This window comes from Platalea leucorodia, assembly GCF_965183815.1.
Source record: "Platalea leucorodia genome assembly, chromosome: 8".
Lineage (NCBI taxonomy): Eukaryota > Metazoa > Chordata > Aves > Pelecaniformes > Threskiornithidae > Platalea > Platalea leucorodia.
The window spans coordinates 4,465,034-4,484,712 of record NC_138830.1 but is presented as its reverse complement, the minus strand read 5'-3'; the positions used below and the strand labels follow the sequence as shown (position 1 = coordinate 4,484,712).

Genomic DNA, 19,679 nt, shown 5'->3' with positions numbered 1-19,679 from the left:
GAAATCACAGCTCCTCATACTAATGAGAAACAGGGTTAGCAACATGAATAAGCAGCAGCCTTTGTTCTATGCTTTCTCGTTTGAATTAAAGCCTGCCAAATATTGGTAGAAGCCTCATTTTTCTACCTAAACTCTTGCTGGAAATGGCAGAAATGCAAAAGACTTAAGGAACTAAGGGCCAAGGACAAAGGCCCATAGGGAAATGTCAAGCAGAGAGCTGCAAAATGAAGCAAAACCTGATGAAATCAAATCAATGAGAGAATACTCTATGGTCGACTAAGTTCACTTTGCGCAACACAGTGGTTGGAGATTTGCCCTGGAGAATTTCCCCTTGGAGGGGAATCTTCACCAGCGTAAAGACAAACGAGCTGGTGGTGCCATCTGTTCAGCTGGGGTTTTATTCTGCTGTAAAGACAGAGGAGAGACATGGGAAAACAAGGCTTGCACCTCACTTTACCAGTGCAAGGGATCTTTCATCGCTAGCATAAATTAAAACACACAAAGACAGCCTTAATAACATTGGTGCTGGACAACTGAGGATATCAGCACGTCATCTCTGCTGATCTGCTGTCTTCCAGGTGATCTTCACGTGAATGCCTGGTCTTCTCCAGGGTGACTAACATCACATATGAAATTCAGAGTAGTTCTTGCAAATTAAGCTCTCTCCAACAGGTTGGCTTGGAAAAAAATCTGGATTATGTGACACTAAAATGAATGAACTATGATCCTGTAGGACAGTACTATGAAGGTGTGAGGGAACAGCCTTTGATAATGGCTGGCGATACAGAGGCTAGTTTTCAATCCAGAGCATGAAAAAAAACAGTCTTGATTGCTTAACCTGTATCTGATGGCAGAGCCACCCAAACTACCTGTCTCAACAGAAACACAACTGCAACTACATCTTTGCGTGCAGAACTTGGCCATCAACCACCGGCAGTTTATTGCATGGCACTTGGTCAACACCCAAGGTCATGTTATTGAGGCTGGCACAAGAAAAAACACGGAGTAGCTCTTACTACCCATCCCTTTTCTCCAAGTCATGTACAAATCAGTTTTGCTGCTTCGCTCCAGCCAGCCCGCTTGCAGTTTCCAAGAGCTCTAACCCGCTCTTACCTAGTTTAACTTCTGCATTTTCCGTCAGCAATACATTCTGTCCCTTGATGTCTCGATGAATTACTTTGTGCTGGTGTAGATGACTCAAGCCCTAGAGAATTCAGAGACAGGTTAGAGGAATCCAAGTTCAAAATACGTTATTTTCTGACATTCCTCCTCAACCAATTACGCTCCAGAAATGAAAGATTCACAGTTGGAGTTAAGCACTTGAGAACGCTTTTGTTTGTCGTGTGTTCAAAACACTGTCCTATGTCACAGGCTGGGAGGACATGCCCGGCAAGCGAGACGCCCACCGACGGGCTCTACGTGCTGCAGTGGGTGCTCTCCATAGCACGAGACAGGAACCACCAATTCCACAGGGATTAAAACCAACCTTTCAGTTTCTGCGGGAACCCATATTAACCCAAATTCCTCCGTATCTCTAGACATATTTTCCCCCATGTGCTCCCTTGCCTTAGGGAGCCACTTCTGTGGCAGAAACAATAGAATGGTTTTGTCTCCTTTCTGTATTTCCATCATCCAGAAACTGAAGAAAACAATTCTCTTGTTATATCAGTCCAATAAACAGGACTTCAATAGACTGATAAACCTATATTAAAAAAGCTACCATGCAAATACAAATATTATAACTTGTACATATCCCTAATGGAGATATAGCTCAAATTAAAAGCCTGTCTCACAGACTAAAGGTAAACTAGCTTTTCTGTTGTGCTTTTTTATTAGCTCATTAATTTCTTTTTGTAGCCTACATTTTTATTTCATTCACTTATTATTTCAGTTTCAAAATAACATCCACCTATACTGCCAGCTTAGTAAAACCATGGATTACTTCAAAAACTAATTTTGCATTAGGTTTACATTTCACATTAAAGATTCATACTTGAGGAAGAAAGTAATTTCTGCTATCAGTACTGGTAGTTATTAGTCATTTTACGCTTGTTACCTTAGGACAACACCGTGGAATAGATTATATCTGTATGGGAGCCCTTTTTTAGGCATGTTATACCTGGTTAGAGGCACCTTTCGTGCACTGGAGGCAAAGCAAAAAATTCATTGAATTTCGAGAAGTCCTTTAACAGCACAGGATCGAGTGTTGTGTTAGAATTACAATCGGTCCTCAATGTCTGAACCAAGAATGAGCCACCTTCTGCAGCATGAAAGGTGGGAGCCTCTCATCACCTGAAGCCCCGCGGAGGTCACCAACCAACCGCCCCAACACGTGGCCAAAACGCGAGCAATGACACGCGATGGTGGCCCTGGGACATGAGTCAGTGGCTGGGTTCTATTTTAAGAAGTAGGCTCACAGAGCTCAGACATTTAAAATAAGCCCATATAACTGTGGTTTCCTGGCACTGAAACCAGTGTCTGTACAACAGCTGATGAGATACAGCGCCAGCGTCTTCTGCACATCGTGTCGAGGCGGACAGTGGCATTCAGGGTCAACTGAGAAGTGCTGTGTCACCCCTGGACACCAGCGAGCCTCAGACTTGGCCTTTTGGAGCAGTCATTTTGCCTTGTTTTCTCTGAATGGCTCTTTTACAGTTTTCCTTCACACGCCCAATTTTTCTGTTTTCTCCTGAACAAAATCTCGGTTCACGGAGCGATAGAGTTCAATGTCGAAGCAACCCTGACGATCACATCATCTGACCTCAGTTGTGCAAAATGCAAGCAAGCCTTTGCTGAAGCTGCCACCTCCCAGTACATGAAACTCTGGCGCAGCTCATTTTAAGACATTCCAGTCTAACATTTGTCTTGTGGGTATAAAAGCTGCAGCATCCTCATTAAAGCCAGAGACGTGTATTTAATAAAACCTGGGGTGCTTTTTAATCATGAAGATTCTTTCCACTGACTTTATTAGTCCTCGCCTTTCTGTTAATTGAAAATATAATTCTAATGTAAATAAATCTTTGCCCTATTAATACTAAAGGAAATTATGTTTTTGTTGAAGGAAAAAGAGTGTTAAAAGTCAGGGAACTAACAGAGCTAAAGGGCCTTAAATAGGGCTTATTTATTATGCATCATACAAGCACATGAATCATTCATGCCTACCGGCACTGAAGAGGACCCAGCCCATGGCAGCGTGGCAGCCACGAAGCCTGCAGAGCCAAAGGCTTTCCGTGTCCGCCGAGCACCGAGTGCGATACTCCAGCACCCCCAACATTTAGCTCCCTCTGGACACGTACCCGTAAAATCTCTCTGCAGATGTAGGCGATCCACTCCTCCTTCAAGGTGTTCCCCTTCGTGTTCTTGATGAGGTCGGTGACGGAGCCCGCGCCACAGAACTCCATCACCAGCTGCCAAACGGAACAAAAACGCAATTACTGCAATGACACCGACAGCGTCCTCCGAGCTGCCCGGCTCCAGGGTAGGACCCCGACGCTGGCAACGCAGCCGTGGGGCCACCGCAGTGTTACGCAGAGCCACTGGGACATAATCTTGAACCTATCAGCTTTTCTTCCATGTGTTTTTTGTTATAAAAATGAAACAATAAAACACTGGAAGGCTTGAAAGACTTGTTGCTCTCCAGAAAGATGGGAACAAGAGACAGGAATCAGTCCAGTGCTGAAAATCAGCAGAGGAAATTGGAAACCTTGAAATCTCAGACCCCACCGCTACACACCCTACTTTATACTTATGACCAATGTTTAGTATCAATTTTTAGTATTAACAGCAATATAAGCAAAACTCTACCTCTTGCATGTAAGTTCTTCAACTCTGAAAATGTGAAGACAAGACAGATGTTTGAAAGCTTCCTACAACGTTAAAAACCAGGTACACTTCTCGAATTTTTTTTTACCAGGAGGTCTTTGCTTCTGACCACCTTTTTGAGCAGGAAACCTTCCTTGAGGGGCAGCTTGCTGTGCAGCTGCAGCTGGAGTCTTACTGCTTGGGTCGGTTCAAACGAGACTGGGCAAAACTGCTTGTACCACTTACAAAGTTTCATAATATCAAATATAGAAGTACAATGATCTAACCCAGGCCCAAACCTAATCTTGTCATTGAGCAACTGTGAAATAAACCTTATAAAAATAGCACAGGATGCGAGTCTGCTCCCAGGGACATCACGGATCCCTGGGGTGTGCAGGAGCTGCCAGCGTGCTCCAGAAAGCGAGCACAGCCCGCGTATGCAACGAGCCTCCTCCAAGACCTGCAGAAGTGTTCCTCTCAGATGTGAACCACGTTTTCCAATTAGATCAGCCTGCTACTAAGATATTCCCTTACAAGTTGTGCCTTGCCAGATTCTTCAATGTGCGTGTTTCAAGTTTCTTATCACATGAAGCTTACATGGCATTTAATGTTCTCCAAGCAAGTGACATCACGTTATTAAAAGCATGGGCCAAGAGCAGAAGAGAAAGAAACAGCAGAAGGGTTACTTCTAACCAAATTGATCAAACGCAGTGATTTAAAAGACTATCATAAATAAACGATCATAAAATCCAGAGTACTGCTATAAACCTTCAGGTTCAATAAAGTACTTGAGCAGACTATACCTTAATTGGCTTTGACCATGCTCCTATCTTTAGTTTTGATATTAAGTTTCTCTTCTCTTCCTAAGCTGACAGTTGAAAAATTCTTTGTATATCCCTGTTACGTCAGGAAACTGGCTTCAAGAAAGAGACGCGTGACTGGCCAAAGTCCGTCCTGTGCAAAGGCAAGGAACGCCGCGCCTGCAGCTCTTCCACCCCAGCAGGAGACCAGCAATCCAGCTGGGTCACTGGGACACGGCCCGACTCACGGGTTACTCATTGCTCACTGGATGGGGAACAATGGAACAAGTGGTTTCAAAGTTGCTTTTCCTCTCTTTCTTCCCTTTGGACGATTGACACGTGTGAGCGTCTGCACGTGTTTCTGATTAAATGAACGTTTGGGATACCACGGCAGCAAGCGTGGAAAGGAAAACCCTGGATAGCCGAGCCAGCCACGAACACTTTGCAACCCAAAAGGCTGACCCGCTCCAGTCCCCCTCCACGGAAACTCATCCACAGGCTCTCACCAGGGTTTGGAGCAGGAGGAAGGGCACGCTGTGCTATGTACGGCAGTCACAACGCTTAAAAGAAGATGGAAGAAATCCCATTAAAAGTACAAAGTCCATCCATTAATTTGCCAGATTATCTTTATGGGGTTGGCAGCTCACTCAGTCCTTTATCCTGTCCTTGAATTTCCATAGAGCAAAGATTAATTTTGCACGAGGAGGTGAATAATACGGCCACCTGCTGATGTATCCCAAATCTGTAATTGTGAAATCTCCTGGATATTAAAGAAAAAACAAAGAGAGGGAAAAGAGAAAGGGAGGGAGAGAAACTCCTATGGGGAATATTTCCCACTGGACTTTTAAGAGCTGCACAGTCCCGTACCATCCACAGGAGGATATCCAGCACCAGCGGCTCGCTGGCAGTACCGACAGGCTCCAGGTCCAGGTGGGCAGGGGCCGGGGGGCTCAGCAGCGCGCACGTGCTGCTAACAGTGAGGCACTTCCCAAAAGCTCTGCCACGAGTTCTCCAAGAAACCGAGCAGCAGAAAGATGACGAGGCTGCCCGAGTATCCCTGTCCGCAACGGAGAGCTGATGGACACCCGACGTGAAAGAACACCGTTCCCAGAAGGTGCGGATGGAACGGGAGGAAAGCTGGCGGCATGCTGCTGCGGCGCTTAGCGGCACTGCGATCCCTTTGATCCTCTGATGGAAGGGTGCTACAGAAGTCCCAACTACAGCTCACACAATGCAGCCTCCAAAGAGAGGAGAAACAGATGACGGCTAAGGAGTCACACCAACAGGCCAGGCGAGACCTCACCACCGCGTGTCCTGCTGGGCGACAGAGCCCAAGAACAAGAAACGCACACCGAGGCAGGTACGGGACGATGAACAGGTCTTCTCAGAGGACCCGAGGACTTGTTCAGCCAGCCAGGGGATGGATGGCTATGGGATATGAGTGTATACCGTCAACAGTGTGGACTGGTAAGCACCAGAGAGGGAGAAGAACAAAGTAGATACGGGCATAGTATCAATATATCAATACCCTATAGGTATATTTAGGTGGGTAACCAACAAACAGCCTTCCAGGAGAAAAGGGAATAAAAGTTTCAGCTGATTTTAGGACAGAGCTTAGTATACTCAGGAAAGGCTTCAATACTAAGATACTTACTCACCAGTCCCACGCCTCTCGGTGAGTGCTGTGCCCTGCACACACTTGCATCGTTACCAATCTTGTTAAAGGATGAAGTCATGATGGGGTAAGACAATAAACTTGAAACGCAGATTGAATTTTTATTAACCATAATTAAAATTATCATCAAGATGGGCTAAAGGTAAGATCGTCTTCTGAAATCTAATTTGCAAGGCCATTTATTGAGGAAGTATTTTTAAATACAGTTCATTTAGCATTCACTTAGCTCTTCATATCGGAGTGACAGCAAACTTCATAAGCAAGGCAAATTCAGAAGGAGCAGCTGTAAATCTCTGTGTCCTGCTGTCTCACAAATTTTTTGTTTAAAGAGTCTTCACAGCTTTCAAATCAACCACCACCTTCCCCAGTTTGGGAACGGCCAGTAAGACCTCTGCTCCCATTGCTGCTGTACATTACCTGGAAGGGCTCAAACCTGAGCATCCCCAGTACAGAAACCCCAAACCATCTGATAGTGAACTGTTCCACCTTGTCCAGAGGAACCCCCCAAAATCATCCAACTCCTTTATTCTGCAAGCCAAAGCCTTCTGTATTCCTGTTCTTCACCCCACAAACAATTTGACTTCTCTGTTACAGAAAACAAGCTCACAACACCCCCAGGCTAAATGCTGCTGGAAATCCTTCTTCTTGCTGCGTGTGTAAACAGAACCCGGGTGCAATGCAGTCCTGTATGCCCAGGCCACCCAAGCCTCCCATCCCACCCCACAGCCTGGCTCCCTTGCAGAAGGGTCCCTCATCACACACATCGTGGCGCCTGGAGCCAGTGATGGAGCGTTAAAAAAACCTTCACTTGGTGGATCAGCAAAGCTGATGCCCATTTCAGAAACGGAAATATTGATAGAATTGGTATTAAGCAGTGACTAAAATATTCTGTAGCAAGATAAGCACAGGTTTTAATTGCCTGTGTTGGTGCTACGGCGGGAGCAGGCTGCGATGCTGCAGCAGCACGCCTGGGTGGGAGCAGCGGGGCCAGCGCTGTTCTGCTCTCCCCTCTCCGACGGCAGCATCAAACTGCTCTCGCACACGTTCATAAATAAATGACTTGCCTGCCCTGCGCTTCGAGGCCAGCCAAGCAATTCCTGCTCCTTAGGGAGCCGGCGGGCAGCTGTCACCACGGGTCCTGAGCAGGCTGAAAGCTTTGGGCTTAGGGACGGCAGCGAAAGGAGCTGGGCTTGCAGCCTTGCAGTGTTTACAGCACTGACATCGCTTTGAAGAGGAGTGAGAATGAAATAGCATTGGCTTACTCAGCCAGACAGCAGCAGAAAGCATCTCTGCTAACCCCAGGCTCTCAGTTGGGGGCCCGAGGAGCAGCCCCGCTTCCCCCGGACCGCAGGGCTTGAAGGGACTAGAAAGAATTACAGCTCAACCGAAAACCGTCCCCTCTCAAATGTTTAATGATTTAATTCCTGTGATGCGAGGTAGCAGCAACTGCCCAAAACTATTCTTCAGTGCCTACAAGCAGGTTAAGAGCAATCCTGCCCCGAGCTGCACAGGTGCAACCCAGTGCTTCGATGGCTTGTGCTCCATTTTCAACAGAGCCTCAACTGCCCCCGTTTTTGCTCTCCAGACCCCTGGTGTGACTCCGTTCGTACCACCCTGCAGCGACTCAATGGGCTCGACACGGTGAAAAAGTGCATTAGAACTACACGGCGACAGCCCTGCGTGTTGCACGGCTGCAGCGGTGCCATCCTGACATAGCCTCTGGCCCTAAATCACCCTAATTCCTTCTTCCCCAAAACTGATCACCCACCGCGAAGGATGCACCGGAGGCCGCCTCACCGGCTCTGTCCCTGTGGGGGCCCTGTCCCTGCTCACCACGAGCAGGTATTTGGCAACCAGCCTGCTAGCGATCTTCCCCGCTTCATGACAGATGCAGCTCCGGGCACAGGCAGGGTTGCCATAGCAGCCATCCATCGGCAGCCAGCGCCGCCGCTCCCCGGGGACCCCCGGCGTGGGCTCTGCCCTGGGTGGGCTCCGGCTCTGCCCTGGGCTGCTGCCAGCCACCGCTCAGCCCCCGCGCTCTGCAAACCCCCCTCTGCCCGCTGCCCACACACGGCGGGGCTTCTCCGTTGATGGCTTCAGCGCACCGTGGATGGCTACATGCAGCACGGTAGCAGCCCTATTGCCCTGTGGATGCACAGGGTCTGTCAAGGTACGGGAACGAAGCAGAGAGCCTGCAACTTTCAGCAGCCGTTGATGATGTGTTGGGGAGGGGGTCCTTTGGGATGGGGTCACCTCCCCCATCAAGTGCACACTTCCTAATGAATGCCCCATCTTCCACCACCAAAAAAACCACCCAAAAATCTCAAAACACACCCCCCGCCCCCGGGTTACACGCAGCCTGGTAACCTATACCTCAGATCTGCGATGTGCGAGGGGAATTTAATGAGTTTAACTCCAAGAAGCAGCAGTTAACTGATCAACTGGGTCCTCACCATCCCCTGGGTCATCTCCCCAGTTTCTGCAGCCCACCCTCTCTTTGCCCCCTTGCACCACAGGCTGCCCCGGCCAGGACCCCCTTGTCTCGGTTAGAGATGGGCACAATCCCTCCCGAAGGACCACAGCACCCCCAGAAAGCAACACTTTATCCAACACTGGAATAACCCTACCTCCTATTTTTTAATTTTTTTTTAAATATTCCATAAAGGTTGTCCCTATGATTTTTACTTCCTTTTTTTCCTAATTTACAAGATTTGTGATGCATATCTCCATTGTCACCTGCTAAAATACCCTCCACAAAGCTCTTTAATTTCAGGAAAACTCACTGGTTTAGTAAGCTCGTCTTTCAGAGCGAGTGGCTGCTATCGAATGGAGCAGCAGCACCGACAGACCTGCTCACCACCGCGGCAGAAACGATGACAATACTTCATGTCAGAAGCCTGCCGCGTCTCCGAGAGATCTTAATCTCCACTGAAAGAGCTCCCTGTTTTTTATTTCCGTATCAGCCTCCCGAATGTCGATAAAAAGAATTACTTGGGCATTATCAGAAACCGTTTTATTTCAACAAAGGGCCAATGAAAAATAAACAAGCCTTTATCTGCACGGCAAGACTGATAGAGTTCACGCAAGCCCTAATTCAATCAGATCCCGAAACAACAGCTATTTAACACAGCGACACCAGCAGACCTCTCCTCCCTGGCCGGAGAGCTTTCCTGTGAATACTTCCACCAGCCTCAGCGCCGGGCATAGACTTAAAAAAACCTCACACCCCAGCACTCTTCATCAGTGCAAGGAAAGCAGCTTTTGCAACATTTTTTTTTTTTCACTAGCCCATGAGAAAGGCCCCAAAATTGAGAGGAGAGTTAGCTGGTCTGGAAGGGAATTTAGATTATCCAGCCTGCCTTTCCCAGGGAGCAAGGGACAAGCAGCACGGCTGGGTGATGAACACCTCCTCCCCTTGCACGGCTGGGTGACCCGCCGGGGGAAAGCCCAGGTTCTCCTCCTGACTTTGGCCATCTGAAGGTGACAGAGCACGTACAGCATCCTCTGCTGCTTCATGATGATGGGGATTGATGAAAGAGCCTCTCTTAATCCAAGGAGTTTTCTACTGAGCTTTTCTTTTTGCAAGTTTGGGCTGCTCTGGCTGGGCAAATCATGTAAAAAACATTGTTTTATTAACACTTATATGCCAATAGCTCTCTGCACTGGACCTGGAGGAAAGAAACAAAAACTTTCTTCCCTGTTCAGACCGTGCTAACTCCAGACCCAAGCAGCGTAAAGGCCCTGGGCAGAGCCCAGCGCCGGGGAGGGGTTCGGCACACAGTCAGTGGGTTTTTTTTCCCCCCAGGCACTCCAGCAGCACAAGGGGAAATGCCTGTTTTACTTTTTTTTTTTTTTTTTTTAAACAGATTATAAACCAGCTAAAGCCAAATGGAATTTCACGGGATGAAAAGGCATTTCTCAGCTTGACAGCTTTCTCCTCGCTGAATCCCAGGCCAGCTGCAAAGAACATGTTTTTTGAGAGTTCCCACCAAAAATAACCCCAACACCCAAGTAAAAAAAGCCCCTGGAGTCCAAGCCCCCAAGTCTTCCCAATAATTCACTGTACCACAAAGTCTCGGGTAGCAAAGCAGCGCAGAAGCCTGCCAGCTCCATTTCTGTCCCAGGAGGAAAGTCCTCTGAAACCCCCCGGTTCCCACAACCCCCCGATGCTCTGACATGTGGACACAGGGGCAAACAGCTGAAGCCACTGAGCCTTTTGCTAAAATAAAGCCTAGATTATCCAGAAAGTAAAGGAAAGGATGTTCTGCTGCTCTTCAGCATCTCCACGGTCTCCCAGCTGAACCACAGATATTTGTTACCCCTGAAAAATTAGGCTCTAGCAATCTTGTTCAGGCACAGAAAAACTTTGGAAACCACCCATGGATAACCCAGAACTGACTGGATGTACAAGATTGTGAGGAAATAAATGTTATTTAGATAACAGGACAACATCCAGGTCATTATAATTTAAGATAACTCAAACGTAGGCTTCTCTTCAACGCTGCCCTAATGAAAGCGGGGTCTCGAACATCTGGTCAGACACCCAGTGGCACTGAAGGCTGTTGCTCCACAGGCTTAGATCAGCACAGTTGAGCTCAGAATACAGCACAGTAACTTTAATTAATTTTTCATCCCCTTTAACAGCAGCGCCCGGAGCCCTGACCCGTGGTGCCTGCTGCCCTGCCTGGCCCCCGTGAGCATCAGCTGCCAGCGAGGAGGTGGGCTCCGACGCTCCGGCTGTCTCCGGAGACAGACAGTGGATTTAAACTCTATCCTCCGTGGTCTGGAAATGCCGAATTAATAACCGAGAAGCCACTGGCAAGGGAAGCAGCGGGAGGAGGCAGGCAAGGATTTATGGAGAGGCAAAGCAGCTTGCAGCCCTTCAGCAAGACGAGGCGATCTTCACCGAAATGGCTGAACAGCCACAGACCTTCCTGCCTGCCCTTCACCGTCCCCCCCGCTTTATTCGCCTGCACTGGCTCTAGGGAACATGAAGCACGAGAAGCAGTGCCGAGAGCTGGCAGGAATCACGCGTGCCCAGCATCCCCCGCCCAGCCTCCATCTTCCCAGCAACGCTCCCGGCTCCCTCCAACTGGTGTTTTTGATGCATTTATTTTCATAGGACGGAATAATTTTCAATTGAATATTGTAACAAAGATGTTGTTAGTGACAATTCAGAATAAAAATGGTTTTATCATCAGTCTGCAAAGATTTTATACCAAAATGAAGAAGCATTTTGCAGCACAGAAAGAGCCTTTTCAAAGCCATTACTTCAAAAAAGATAGATGCAAAATAAGGCGTTTTGTGCAATATAGGTGGTGGTAAGAGGACAACACGGAGTAAATCATTTGTGTCAAACCCCAGTTAGTTTAAAGAAAAGAAGGTAACTTACCCAGAGCTGATCATCCATTCCTGGTGGGTTCTTTTTAATAAAAGCACCATAATACGTAGCGATATTTCGGTGGTGGGAATACTTCTTCAGCATGTTAATTTCTTGTTTGATCTCTTCCTCTTCATCCTGGGATGAGGCGAAAACAAAAACAAATGCAGAGACACTAAGAAACTGCACTTCACAGGCTCCCATTGCTCTTTGTACATGGGTGAGCTTCCATGCACCCCATTCCTGACCGACCTCGCCTATGTTTCCTTGCACCGTTTTTTACAGCCACTTTTTGCAGCATGGAACTGATACCGGAGCCCTGGGAGCCTGCAGCCTGGACTGGAGACTAATGGGTTAAACTAAAACCCAGCTAACGAGTTAAACTAAAAAGCATGAGTGGAACTGGAGAAAACACATGCTTTGCCCCATTGCCTATCACATTTCTGAACCCTGAACCGGACAGATCTTCAGGGGGTGCAGAAATCAGAAATGATCATGGTGTCTCCTCCAGACCGGGATCCTGAAGGTGCTGGCAGAGTTTAAGGGCAGGCAGCAGCCCTCTCGCGTGGGTTAATGACCCAGCACCCCTGTGTGCTGCTTCAAACCCCGCGGCATGAGGGGGAGCGGAGACGCCGGGAACCTCCCGAGGAGCCGAATACCCGCACACGCCGCAGGCGTAAACGGGGCTGGCCAAGGGCACCGATCTGCAGGGTGGGAGTGAGGCAAGGTCTGGCCAGGAACCGAGTCTTCCCGTGGAGACACGCTCTACATCCAGAGGGCCACCAGTGCCAAACTTTGGCGTCACAGCTAAATTACGTGTTTTCAGTGGTTTAGACATTCCTCCATCTTTTCAAACTAATTCCTTTAATAATTCATATCATAATTTACATCAGTATCACGTCGCTCTGAAGCGTACCAACACTTGCGTTACCCCACTAAAGCCTCAGCACACGCTCCTAGACCCATCGAAGGCCCAGGAGGATGGTTTTCTAGAAACCGTTGCATGGCAGAAGTGCCCCTGCACTGTGCATCCCAGCCGGCCGACACACCGCTCCTGCCCACCCTGGAAGGACCGCCGGACATCTGGGGACACCGGGTGTTACTGGCGGTGCAGCGGCACCACGCAGGGAGCAGGCAGACGCTGCCTGTTCACAACCTCTCTGCCAGACTAACTCGGTCCCGGTGACAAGCACCATTCCCGTGGGCTGTCACGGCCCCTCTCTGTCCTGTCTGCAAAGCTGCAATAGCTGAAGCAGCCGAGGCAGGGGAACTGCACCGATACCTGTTCTGATGTCCTACCTCTTTGCTTTCACAACCATCAAACATGCCCTGGTTTTATTTTAAGCTGACCGAATTGCAGCCCACTGTAATTCCACGGGCTGTTGAGCGGCAGTTAGTGCCTTGATGTAGATAAGCTTTATTATAAAAGGACCAGAAGGGCTGTTACTTCTTTATTCTTCTTTATCACCCTTGTGTCCCTCACCTACTTCATCCTGACTTCAGTTTTACAAACCAGCAAAAGACAAGACATCTTGGCAAACAGCGAAGCTGCAGGAGCAGCTCGTCTTGAAGAGCGATGCTCCCTGACCAGGTGTCACGCAGCACAGACAGAAACACGGCTTTCTTCCCAAACTACCACGGAAAGTGATTTAATGACTACAGTCTTCAGGGAAGAACAGTGAAGATGAGGACAGGAGGAACAAATAAAAGAAGCAGCTAGGTGAAGCTTGTATAAACAACCTCCAATTTTATCTTTGGTAAGAACATGGAGAGCATAAGCACCAAAGAGGATGAGGAACGGGCCCAAATGTTACAAGGAAAAGCGGGGGACTATTCTCAAAGACCTTTATCACCTCTTTTCTTCAAGCAGTCAACACAACTTTGCTTGTTTTCATTTGCCCAGGAAACCAGGGAATATAACACTTAGTTTATCAGGCCCCAGAATTTTTTTTTTATTGAAGCCTTTTGCAACAAAAAAACCAGCTGGATGCTCAACGGTGCTGGGAGCAAGGAGGAGCGGCCAGTGCAAAACCCCACCAGCTCCCTGACTACCTCTAGCCAGCTCTTCAGTCGTCCCCCACATCACACCTGGCTCTCTTGGAAATATGGAGATAAGCCACAGGGACGCTTGGCCTAAGGTTTTATCTCGAGTCCCTCTTTAGGCTGAAGCATTCAAACCGGGGGGGGGGGAACCCCAAAATATCAGAACTATGGGTGGCACCTGAGGACACGTCTGCATGGCCAGGCTCAGGGGTCTCCAGCCCAACCCCCTGCTCCAAGCAGGACTATCGCCAGCAATCACACCACGAAATCCAGCGAGAGGGAAGAAAAATGAATTATCATCGCGAGCTGCTGTAACTACTCCAACCCCAAAACTGACAAAACCCACAGACCAGGTTTTCCTGCCACGCTTTGCCTCCATCAATCAATTCTATTACATCAATTGCTGGAAGTAGGGCATGCAGCAGGACCAGCCCCTGGAAAATTAATCCAAATTCTTAATTCAGAGATAGTTGCTGCCCAAACTGATGAAGTGCTGTAATTTGAGGGCCTCTATGCTGCCATCTTCCCTAACAGATAATTAGCGAGAGCATAGATGAGTTAAAGCATCGTTGTCAGGAGCCTTTGGGGGTTTAGTGCAAGGCACGTGGTTGGGATGAGACGCTGGCTGGGAGCTCACTTAGCGCGTGGGGGCTTTACACTCTAAAAACTTCCTCCATGACACCTATGGTTGGGATGAGCACACTAGTTCTGTTCTCTGTAGGCTTCTGAGACACGTAGTCATCAGGGACATGCTGGAAAAAAGGGTGGGATGGGAAGAACTGGACAAAATGAAGCAGCGGCATCAGTGAAATCAGTGCGTGTCAGGAGGTGGTGAAGGATTGGAGTGGATACGTTTGGGTTTTCACCAGCAGCCTTTGCGCTGAGCCTGGACCAGGTGCCAAACGTGGCTGTAGGCACAATTCAGGGACCAGCTTTAGAAATGATTCCAGAAGTGATTCCCGGGACCACTCCTGCGGTGGCTGGAGGACATGGCTCTAGATCTGACTTCACCATCAACAGCTATGAAGCACAGTCAGTCCCCTACCACGTCACACGTTTGCTCTGTCTTCACTGTGGTCATTGCCCGTCCTGCCCAAGCCTGGTCCTGCTCCCCGAGCAGCCTTCTGTCGGTGGCTAAGGGCCGGTGGCATCCCTTCAGAGGCCATGGGGGTCTCACCTCTGCACCTCCACCGATCCTGCTACCGCCTGCTAGGTAGCTACTTCTCCACTCATGCAGTATTGGGGTCACCCGAGGCTGAGAAGCCACCACACAGGGTATTCAGTGGGGTAGGGAGAAGGGGCAGAGAGCAGAAGTTTGGTTAGGGGGTTTTTTTAGAGGACTGACTTCAAAAATTTGCACGTTATATATTAAAAGAAAAATAGCCGATGTGTTTTAATATGGCTAAAAGCAGCTTAAGGGGAAAATATTTAAAGATCGAAATAACACATCCCATGCCAAATATCTGATTTACTACCTTGGACATTCAGAGACCCCACGTGAGACCCTGCTTAGGAAGGTAAAGGCATAGATCAGGAACACCTACTTAAAGATGTGGCTGAAAATACTAGTTGGGCAGGAAAATATTATCGGGCAGGATCAGATCTGGGCTACTTTTCTCCAACATCTTTGCTTGGAAGTGACTGTATTTTAAAACCACTGAACTAATTGTAGACTCAAGCCCCTGTTTGGCCTCAAAGTAATAGTCTAATTTCTCAGCTTAAATTTGTTGTGACCTCAGACTTCATCCCATGGGAATCTCACTGCCATTTATGCCATGGGGTTATCTTTCGTGGGTCTACCTATTCCCTTACAGCCTGCTTCCTACGAGAACTAGATAAACGGCACTTGTAGATATTGCAAGTAAAGGAAAACAAACCTCATTCACATTTACTGGCTAATTTCCATGCATCATTTCACCTGTTAGCACAAAAAAGACCCTGGATGAAGGTCCCGTAGATATTAATACCACACCACAACATCTAAGGTATTTCAAAACATACTCCTGAGGCCAGCTGACTGCTTTCACAGTGAGTCAATTCCGTACGTGCTGAACTCCTGAAAGCTAATTAAAAACATTAATTCAAAAATAAGGTGGGTAGATTGGGACCAAGTCCTAAATTTTGAAATATGTTATTCCAGAGGAAAAAAAAAAAACAACACCAAAACAAAAACCACAATAAAACACATTCTTGCTCCCAAAGCTGGTGTTGTTTTTGTAAGCAGGAACTTTGGGAGGTATCATACTGCACTTCAGAAAAATTTATTCAAGAAAAAGCATTTTCAGGTGACCCTCCTAAACACATCTGTTAGGTTTTTAGGGATCATAGCAATTCCACCCATTTTTTCTTCTCTGGCCATTGGGAAATGGTGAAACCATTTTTTCCCTATATCCTGTTATTCATTTAATAAGTTGTAAATTCTTGGTTTTCTTAGTATGATATCAGTTTCCAAAGAGTCACATTTCTGAGACCAGGGTGGTGCATTTTTTCCTCTGTATCAACAGGATGCACAGGAGTAATTTAACTTGCCTAGTAGAGTTATTCATAACAATACCTGCACATAGTTTTGGCGAACAAAAGCTTTTCCAGTGAAAAACACGGATTTGGAAAAAACGAAATGTGTTATGAATACATGATTCTGTTGCTCCAATTTTCTTCAGAATTTATTAACACATTCAAAAGAGCCGCTGCTGGAAGTGGATGCTGCTTTGTTTCACCGTAAAATTACTTAATCTCTAAAACTCTTCCAGATTTATTTTTCTCTCACACATTTATTAAACCCAAAACCTCTTAATGGCACATTTCACATTAAGGCAAAGGGGATTTGCTTCCCAGGAATACAAGCCTTCCACCAGCCCCCACATGTTATCACACCCCGTCCCCTTTCCCCTCTTATCTGTAACTTAAGGATGCAGGAGGAGGAGGATACATTACCCCGGTGACGTCCATAACCTTAATAGCAGCAAGCTGGCCTGTCTTAACATGACGACCCTGCAAAAGAAAAGGGAGAAGTTTGTTTGGTTTTGCTCGGTGGCAATGTTTTCCTTCCAGTGAACAATATTCTTCAACAATCTCCTCGTCCTGGCAGCATCTGCGCATTTTTTTTTTTTTGCTTTTTCAAGAGCATCTTCACAGCAGCCACGATGGGAAAGCAATTCCCTCCCCTTCCTCCTGCCATTACAATTAATTAGTAAAAGGCCTTCAATGCTGTATTTTCCTGGCAAACAAGTGCTGGAAATATCCTTTAATGCTCAGCCATGCAAAAAAAAAAACCAGCCCGGGGCCTCTCCTGAGCACAGAGCATGACTCGGCTGGAAGCGGTCTGCTGGAGCTGTGATGATGGCAATGTGCTGGCTGCGGTACCCACACGGCACCGACTTCGGTCCCCTCGTGTCCGAGCCCCAGCTCTCACAGACCTGGGGACACCCCAGGGACTCCTAGCCTGCAGGGCACCGTTATACCTTCTGTCCACTAATTTATTTATTTTGCAAAGCCTTGCTTAGCAGGCTAGACAGGTTTTTAAAAGCAGATTTGCTTCTTGGCTGTGGAAGCGAACCCATCTTCAGCGCTGGCACAAGCAGGGAGCGTGCATCTAGAGGAGATGCTCGAGAGCCAGTGCAGAAACAAGCCCCTTGACACATACGGCCTCCTCGCTTTGCAGCAACTGAAAAATTAGCAAATCACTGCAATAAACTGCTTGTTGCGTAGTGCTTGACTACGTTAATCCTAATGGAAAAATGCCTGGAGACAACAGGGAAAACTATGAAAGAGCCCTAACTGTTGATAGGGTCTTAAAACCAACACAACTGCTATCAAGCAAGCCAATTCCCAGCCTTTCCTCCTCTCCCAAGAAACAGATCACCCAACATCATATCAAAATTGCTCATACCAAAACATCCCCCCCCCCTCCACTTGAGGGCACATGCTCTGCTTACAAACCGGGCAGAGTCAGCGGAAAAGATGCTTCTTCTCCAGGAAAAGCAGCTGATGCTGATCCCGGCAGGAGAGCCGGGAGGCAAGGGGAAGCATCCCTGTTTTCCCAGTCACTTCTTACTACAGGAGCAGCCCAAGGCCCCATCACAGAGATACGGTGTGGAGGACACACAGGGAACAGCAGCTCCTGCCCTGCAGCGCTGATAATTAACGCACCAAGGGCACAAGGAGGAGCAGAGGCTGAGAGGGGACAAGCTGCAGCAGGGCAGAAACAGGGAAAAATATGAGCGTTCCCTAAATTGCAGGCTGCTCCGGCCCCCCCACCAGTGTGCTTGCTGATGAGCTGGCGTTTGTGCCCAGGTTTCCCAGCGCTCCTGCAGGCTGGAGATGGGTTTTTCACACCATCTCACCTCCAGCAGGAACCCCAAATTACCAGGCATAGGGACTTTTCCCCGGCCCCTCGGGTTTCCAGGCACGGCGTTGGGAAGCAAACCCACGCGCCGGCTGTGGAGCAAGGTGGCATCATCCTCTCCAAATTTATGACTTCACCAGGAAGCCAATTCACCCACCAGGGCTCCTCGCTCATTTATTAACACAATTTATATGTCCTGAGCAATTGCATGTTCCAACAACAGAAAGAAAGCTTTATTTTAAATTGTGCAACACAAAAAATAATAGAATAAAACACAGCCCAGCAGCATCAGGCTGTGGCTGAAGCATCCCCTGGATGTGGCCGTCGGGAAGGAGGGGTGCATTGCTAGACACCATCTATTTAGACAGCGTGATGTGCAAAAACAAATCCTCCCCTTCCTAAATTCATCCTTGTTTGCTTGGCCAGGAAGCCCCCACATTTACCGACTCTTTAATTAAAGCCAACAAACCACCAGCAAGAGATACGCTTGGACACAACCATGGCACACTGCATCTTCCACGAAGCGGAGGAGGGAGATGGGGATGAAAGTTGGGGAATTTCAAGGCATGTATTTGCTAGTTGTACCCGCCTTCATCTGACATATCACCACCTCATTTTGTATTTTAAGGAAATGCCCCAGCCTTGCTGCGGTGGAGCGCTGCTGCCTACCTCCAATACCGGCCAAGGGGAAAAGGAGCCCTGCGTGCCCACACCGTCCTGCTCCCAGGGATCTGCCACCGCCCCGTACCCCTCCCAAGTATTTACGGATGAAGGTAAGACCTTAATATTGTGTGAACATTTAGCAAAACAAAATAAACCGCTTCGAAATGTATGTTAACGTAAGCTATGAGGGACACTTAGTCATGCAAAAATCAGGCAAAGTAGAACCAATAAGCATTTAGCCTTGGAACTTTAGAGCAAAGATTTGCTTTTCGTATAGTTTGTTTGCAGCAATGGATTGTTGAGCTTCATCCTGGCAGATTTCCAGCTCCATCCAGGGAAACCAGGCATTTCCTCACCGGTTAACTGTCCCTTTTAATTCAACATACCTAGTGCTCAGCATTGATACTTGCAGTGAAACCATCAAACACAGTTTAGAAGACCGGTTGATTTTCACCCTACTGCAGGCATCCTTGGTTTTGCAATACAGGTACAGACAGGCTGGAGAAAGACACTGAGGACTGAAAGTGATAGATGCAATACAGGAATAAAATTAGCATCCAACCTGTCCACATTAAAAGATGTCACGGCAGCAACAAGCCCTTTCGATGGCGTTAGCCACTAACCACCGCCTGCGCGTTGGCCATGCAGAATTCAGTGCCCGTGCCCAAAGGCTGGAAGCTGGACCGGGAGCGCCTGCGTCCCTGCAGCCTTTCCAAAGGAACTGGGATGGACCAGGCAGCAGAGCCATTTCTGCCAAAGCCAAGGCAAGCTGAAATTGTTAATTAATGACTGGGAAGCGCTAAATTCTCCAGTGTGAACCCTGCAATGCTGTTAAGAAGCTACAAATGGGGATTGGGGCAGCAAGACCAAGAAAAGCACCAGAAAGCCCCTGTTGCAATACGCTTTTAACTCCTGCGTGTCCTCCACCCATCAAAACTTGCTGGTTTTTTTGCCTTTAAACCCTCGCCAGAG

General features: G+C 47.9%; 1 protein-coding gene across 5 annotated transcripts in view; it reads right to left on the bottom strand.

Annotated features, from left to right (window-relative positions):
* Positions 1–19,679, bottom strand: part of TNIK (TRAF2 and NCK interacting kinase) — a 165,490-nt gene that overhangs the window by 61,208 nt on the left and 84,603 nt on the right. For all 5 annotated transcript variants that reach the window (XM_082320395.1, XM_082320398.1, XM_082320399.1 and 2 more), the window contains exons 3-6: positions 16,634–16,690; positions 11,669–11,794; positions 3,297–3,407; positions 1,114–1,204 (exon numbers count right to left, since the gene is read on the bottom strand). In XM_082320395.1, coding sequence (XP_082176521.1) covers positions 1,114–1,204; positions 3,297–3,407; positions 11,669–11,794; positions 16,634–16,690 — 385 coding nt within the window. The remainder of the gene's footprint in view (positions 1–1,113; positions 1,205–3,296; positions 3,408–11,668; positions 11,795–16,633; positions 16,691–19,679) is intronic.